The 6,951-nt window shown below is 42.7% G+C and overlaps 1 protein-coding gene across 2 annotated transcripts in view; it reads right to left on the bottom strand.

Annotated features, from left to right (window-relative positions):
• Positions 1-6,951, bottom strand: part of LOC115207396 (metabotropic glutamate receptor 4) — a 253,761-nt gene that overhangs the window by 271 nt on the left and 246,539 nt on the right. The window contains exons 10-11 of one of the 2 annotated variants that reach the window (XM_029774441.1): positions 4,729-4,987; positions 1-2,582 (exon numbers count right to left, since the gene is read on the bottom strand). The exon at positions 1-2,582 is cut by the window's left edge and continues 271 nt beyond it. In XM_029774441.1, the coding sequence (XP_029630301.1) occupies positions 2,533-2,582; positions 4,729-4,987 (309 nt within the window). In that variant the 3' untranslated portion in view covers positions 1-2,532. The remainder of the gene's footprint in view (positions 2,583-4,728; positions 4,988-6,951) is intronic. The other variant, XM_029774442.1, reaches the window with a different exon arrangement.

The following is a 6,951-nucleotide window of genomic DNA, read 5'->3' as shown; positions in this document are numbered from 1 at the left end:
AAAGCAGCGTTGAGTTCACATCACAAATGACCTCACAATATAAAATGAAAAAAACTAAAGGACTGCTCAGTTTTACAGCAACCACTTCTGATGTATTTATTCAGAGAAATGATGGCGGCTGAAAGGACTACTGGATCCTTTGGGATTTTGTCTTGAGTAGATTCCTTTCTGCAGCTTGAGGTGATTTAGTGTACTAGTATATCGCTGAAGCATTTTACAAAACAGGACACAGTCCTCAGAGATAATTTAGTTTTTTATGAATTAGTCTCAACCACTGTTTTATCCATTATGGATATCATCTTGGGTGGATGACTACTGTGTGGCATACTCCCCTGGGGAAACTTTACTCCCCATTTCATGGATTTGGATCTGTACATCTTAGCTGTACCTTTGTGTGACCGGGAGGATAGCTGTTGGAAATGGATGGGGGTCATCGATGGTATCTCACTATAGGGCCTCTTGCAGCCTGAGAGACTAGTTTTCACAAAAAATGTATTACAATCCCTACCATGGATAGTATTGGGTGTTCCGTTATTGGACTCCTCTATGGGAACTTTGTAATATTTAGAATAGCCATGGAGTAGTCTTGGTGTCTCGGAACAATTGGTTATCAATATACAGTTTATCGACTACGAGAGAAAAACGTTCTGCAATTTCCTTCGGGAACTGATCATTCATGCCTATTTTCGTGCCAGTGAGTCTTTCACCTAGTCTTTTAACATTTTATTTTATTTTTCAAGAATGCAAATTTGTCAATGATTGGGTGCTTATATCTCTGTCCTAAACGGTGTACACGTAAGAGTTTGATTTTGTTAACAGTATCGCCTGGGATCTGTAGCTCTTCAAGAAATAATTATTTCACCACCCCTTCAGGATCTTCACCCTCTTTTTCTTTGATACCAGTAAGTACCAGAGTTGCTCTCATAGCTCTAGTCTGTATTTCAAGTAAGGCTTGTCTCAGAAACATGTTCTCCTTTTTAAGTTCTTTAACGTCCATTTCAATTGTATTGACTGTACCTTTTAGCTTGTTTGTTTCTTTCTCCATTGTCGCAGCTTTTTCGTCACTCATCTCGAGGCTCGCCTTCAATTGCTTTATATCTTTACTGACTAGTTCAAGTATGATGCCCAGTTTATCATTTATCGACTTTAGCAAGTCGGTTTCTACACTTACCATTCCCGGTGGTGAAAAGCATAAATCGTCTGTGTCCGTCAAGGAGTCTCATAGTCTTTTGGGGATTGGTACTCCATGCTTACTCTCTGACATGTTTTGGTGTTGATTGTATTGGTGATATTGGTCGATACATTTCTCTAGCCTTATAATTTGTTTTGTGTTGTTATCCAGATTGAAGGTTATTGCCCATGAGAACAGTATGTGGAGTGAAGTGCTAATATTTAGTCAAACTTACAGATATTGAATATTACTTTTTATCTTGAGGCATTCTGCACCTCTGTGTTGAGTCCACCATGACACCTCTCTATTTTTACTGAGAGACTCTTTGTTTTAGTCTGGAGTTACAGTATTAAAGTATGGGCAAAGTGGGCAGAGGACAGTGGCAGCCTTTGGTTAGCTGGTAACACAGATCAGGGCCTCACCTCACAAAAAAAACAAAGATCACTCACTAGATCTTCACCAGTTTGGAATTTACATATAATAGAAACGACACTGCAACAGAGTTTGAACGCATTCCAAATATTTTTTTACAACACAACACAGGATGTTCAAACTGGCATGCTCAAAATCAGTAATGACCATATTCTTTTTTTGTCAACATCATTATAATTTTTTGGGTCAACTCAATGAAGACAGGAAAGGCAAAAACAACAAAAATATGATGGCGTACAATTATCCTGCATTGTTGGAATGGTTTCTTTCATTCAGTCTTTTCTTTTTAAACTGGAATACCTTTAAAAAAACAACAACAAAAAAACTATTACTTAACTTAAAATCCTCCTTGAAATAAAAGACTGATCACTCTCATCCTGGTGGCTCTGCAACTTCCTGAAGCATTGAGAGCAATGTCCCTTACTGATGAGAATACTGGCAGACTACAACCTTGCATCGCACACACCTGAACAGATTCTTTCAATTGGATTGCATGTCAGTCCGGTCGGCTCAAGATAAGATAAGAAAAAAAAAGAGAGAGAGAGAGAGAGAGAGAGAGAGAGAGAGAGAGAGAGAGAGAGAGAGAGAATAAAGCTGCAACGAGAAGGGAGGAGAAGCCTCATCCCGCATCATGTCCTCTCCGGTCTCTGCCAGGGGGGAAGTGTTGGCCTTGTCTGTCATGGCCGACAAGATGGAACATCACCATTATACTGTATCTGTTCTGTTGGGCCCCTGAGGGTCCCTCTCTGCATCTCTGTGTGGTCTCTCTTTCCTTTATTATGACTATTCCCTGGGAAATCCTTTACTGATCCTCACAACATGTCCCATGTCCCTTTTCTTCCTCTATTTCCCATTTCATTCCACTGCATAAGAACATTTTCACCCGCCACGAGGTGACCATCCAGAACAACGACGATGGCCTTCCTCTCCTAGATGACATGGTTGCTGTAGCTGATGTATGTCTGCTTTGTGGCGAAAGCTGAAAAAGAAGAAGCGAACAACACAGACAAGGCCAGCGGTACGTCACAGTTACTACAGTACTGTATACACTGGGCAAAAGAAGTAGTTCACCTCCTATCCCCTGTCTGTCTACTGGGTAATAAGGCTTTGACCAGCCAGTTGTCTCCCCAGACCTCCACCTCCTATCCCCTGTCTGTCTACTGGGGAATAAGGCTTCGACCATCCAGTTGTCTCCCCAGACCTCCACCTCCTATCCCCTGTCTGTCTACTGGGAAATAAGGCTTCGACCAGCCAGTTGTCTCCCCAGGCCTCCACCTCCTATCCCCTGTCTGTCTTCTTGGTAATAAGGCTTCGACCATCCAGTTGTCTCCCCAGACCTCCACCTCCTATCCCCTGTCTGTCTACTGGGAAATAAGGCTTCGACCAGCCAGTTGTCTCCCCAGACCTCCACCTCCTATCCCCTGTCTGTCTTCTTGGTAATAAGGCTTCGACGATCCAGTTGTCTCCCCAGATGTGTTGGCTGATCCGCTGACCTGGAGTGGATAAATCCTACCGTCCCTGCTACTAATGTCAGCTGGTCAGGGAGACAGGAATTTTTCAATTACATCATGCTATGTGTCCACACTGGCAATGACCCTGACAATGACAAATGGTGCTTATTTAAATACCTGTGCATTGTTTTTTAAAAATCTTTATTTAACTAGTCAAGTCAGTTAAGAAAAAAATCGTATTTACTGCCTACCCCGGTCAAAACCTAACATGGGCGACACTGGGCCAATTGTGCGCCGCCCAATCGCGGCCATTTGTGATACAGCCTGGAATCGAACCAGGGTCTGTAGTGACGCCTCTTGCACTGAGATGCACTGCCTTAGACCGCTGAATCACTCGGGAGCCCCCCCACTCAGGTGGGATGTGGATCCGACCAGGTCTATATGGAATGGGTCTAGTTGTCCTCAGGTTGGCCCAGGACGAGGATCGGCTGCTGGTTATTGAATCTCTGTCTTTCCTCTTCTCATTTATTGTGTTACTGTGTGGCTTAATGTAGCTGTTGTTGTTAAACCAAATAAATGTATTTTAGGATATAGCCCTATATGTTGATGTTCTGTAACGCATGTCCATGCTCAGCGTCCTTACATCAAATATTTACAATGTTGCATTCTATATAAACACAAGTATATTGTCCACAATGTATTTTTGGGGGACATCACTGTAGTTTTGTTATTGGTGAAAGAAATATTGCAGGGGCTAAATAATCCCCAAAATACTGTAGCTCTCGGGGGAACAGTGAATCACATTGATATGCGTGCGTCATTAAGATTTGTCCACAAATAGGTATTCTATCTCTGTTGACAGACCGACTCAGACCTCTCTTTTCTTTTCTCTGGGAGGCAAGCCGGTCACGTGTGTGACTGTTTTGGCCATCACCTGAGTAATTTCTGTCAATGGTTGAAGTCATTATGTACCACAGATGTATAAAGCCTGAGTCTGTCCCAGAAACCAGCAAGCATTTTGATTGCTATTAAAATTAGAGTGAATTTGAATTAGACTTAGACAGCGAGAATTTCAGCTGGTTCAGAAAAGAAAGTCATTTGTCTCTCAATTATTTACACTTGGCTTTGAACACTTTGAACAGTGCCACAAATCTGAGCCAAACAGTGAAAAAAGGAAACTTAGATTCCTGATCTCCATATTGAGCACAAGTGTTTATCTGTAAGAATCAACTCAGTGCATTGAAATGAGAAAATATAACATGGTTGTTGTAGACGGTGTATAAGAAGACTTTAAATGGATCTAATACATGAAATAAAACACAATAGGTCCATTATAATAAGGTAGCTGGTGTAATAGCACTGATGCCCTCCTTTGTGGCCTACACACACAGCGGAGAATTTGAGCATATCAGGGAATGTTTTAAGATCTCCCCCAACTCACAAACAGACTTAAGATGAAAAAAATGGCAGCCAATTTCCTAAATCCATCGAAGTGTAAAATAACAACGGCGCGAGGTGGCTAGTAAATAATGAATTGGATACTGTGCTTTCTACCTTCTACATCTTAGACCAATTTATGTATGTGATTTACAGTGCCTGAAGGACAAAATTAATCTTAGAAACATTAAACACAAGGATCCACTCAGCTAATTCAGAATATAGCAAAGTCTTCACCTTTTAACTCACCTTGTGTTTCCAGGCTCTCAGACAGCTCAGTCTTGGCCTCTCCATTGGGACGTAGGCTGGCCTTGGGGTTGAACTTGTTGGACATGGTGGTGGCAGTGACCATGGCCTTAAGGCTGCGCGTGCGTTTGGGCACGTTCTGCTCCGGGTGCCTGAGGATCACGTAGACCTTGGGCAAGTAGAGCATCCCCAGAGAGACAGAGGCACTCAGACTCACGGAGATGGTCAGCGTGGTGGTCTGGATGTACATCTGTAAAGTAATGTCAAGGAGACTGAGTTAGACATATGGCTCAAAATTATTTTAAGGGTAAGGATGGGGTTTGGGTTAATGTAACCGCCATCCGGAATCTGCTGGCTGTATTCCCTGCCCAAAGTCAATAAAGATCACTAAGTATTGACAGTTATTGACAGTTATGATTCCTAATCAGAGACAACGAAAGACAGCTGCCTCTGATTAGGAACCATACTCGGCTCAACACAAAGAAATAGACACCATAGAATGCCCACCCCACACCCTGACCTAACCACATAGAGAAATAAACTGTCTCTCTCAGGTCAGGGCGTGACACTTCTGCTCTTTGCTTTTCGCGAGAGTTGCATTTATCAATTGTTGTTGTTGTTGTTGGCCAATCATAAGTCATCACAGCGGCAATAGGCTACTGTCATAGAGCCTCGATGTGGGGCAAAAGTTAGGAGATATCTAATCAATGGAAGATGGAATTAAAAGTTAAAGGAGAAGGGCAGGCTACAACAACCAAGAGTCAACAAGGTAGGCTGCTACTTAATATTCTACATGCAGCCTCAATTAGCCTAGCTAGCTAGCTAGATAACTAGCTTCTCCTGGTTTGCTGCAGTCAAAATAGGAACAATATAAACATATTGGATGTTAGTCTACTAAAGCGCGAGTCGGCTTGGTTGGTTGCCGTCTCTCGTCTCTCCCTCACTCCTCCCTGTTCCCCTTGTCACCCCATCACTTTCACAGTAGCCTACACACACACACAGCATGACCCCTGCTAGAGTGCCACCTCTCTCTACCTCCTCTTACAGTAGCCTAAACATGCAGCACGACCCCCACTAGAGCGCCACCTCTCTCTACCTCCTCTTACAATAGCCTAAACACACAGCACGCCCCCACTAGAGCGTCACCTCTCTCTACCTCCTCTTACAGTAGCCTAAACACACAGCACGACTCCCGCTAGAGCGTCACCTCTCTCTACCTCCTCTTACAGTAGCTTACACACACAGCACAACCCCTGCTAGAACGTCACCTCTCTCTACCTCCGTTCCCTCACACTTTATCCGCTCCGTTTAATAAAGTAGCTTAAAAATTTACTTTTCTGCTGCTTCTCTCACTCGGATCGGATGTGGAGCCGACCAGGTCTATATGGAACGGGTCTAGTTGTCCTCAGGTTGCTAAAAAAAAAAATGGGTCCGGATGGGAAAGTCCCAGGTCCATTTCGGAACGGGTCCAACATTTTGGACCCGTGAAGGCCTCTATTCTACATGTACATCCCTGGTGGTTTACTGTAGATGTTAATGTTCATCCCTGGTGGTTTACTATAGATGTTAATGTTCATCCCTGGTGGTTTACTGTAGATGTTAATGTACATCCCTGGTGGTTTACTGTAGATGTTAATGTTCATCCCTGGTGGTTTACTGTATATGTCAATGTTCATCCCTGGTGGTTTACTATAGATGTTAATGTTCATCCCTGGTGGCTTACTATAGATGTTAATGTTCATCCCTGGTGGTTTACTGTAGATGTTAATGTTCATCCCTAGTGGTTTACTATAGATGTTAATGTTCATCCCTGGTGGTTTACTGTAGATGTTAATGTTCATCCCTGGTGGTTTACTGTAGATGTTAATGTTCATCCCTGGTGGTTTACTGTAGATGTTAATGTTCATCCCCGGTGGTTTACTGTAGATGTTAATGTTCACGTCAAGCTTTGTTGACTACTGACATTTAAATACTTCTGTCAGTTTGTCCTTGCCGTATGTCATTCATGAAGAGATGGACAAGGTTTGTGAAGGACAAAACTGATATCATTGAATCCATGTCAAAGCCTTGCTCTTCACCAATTTTACTGTGTAAGAACTGACATCATAGAATCCATGACAAAGCCTTGCTCTTCACCAATGGTATTGTGTAAGAAGCACATTTACTAGAGCATATAAATCATGTATGTGGCGTATCACTATGATTAGTTATAAT

This window comes from Salmo trutta, chromosome 14 (genome assembly GCF_901001165.1).
Source record: "Salmo trutta chromosome 14, fSalTru1.1, whole genome shotgun sequence".
In the NCBI taxonomy this organism is placed as follows: domain Eukaryota; kingdom Metazoa; phylum Chordata; class Actinopteri; order Salmoniformes; family Salmonidae; genus Salmo; species Salmo trutta.
This window is presented reverse-complemented; position numbering and strand designations above follow the sequence as displayed.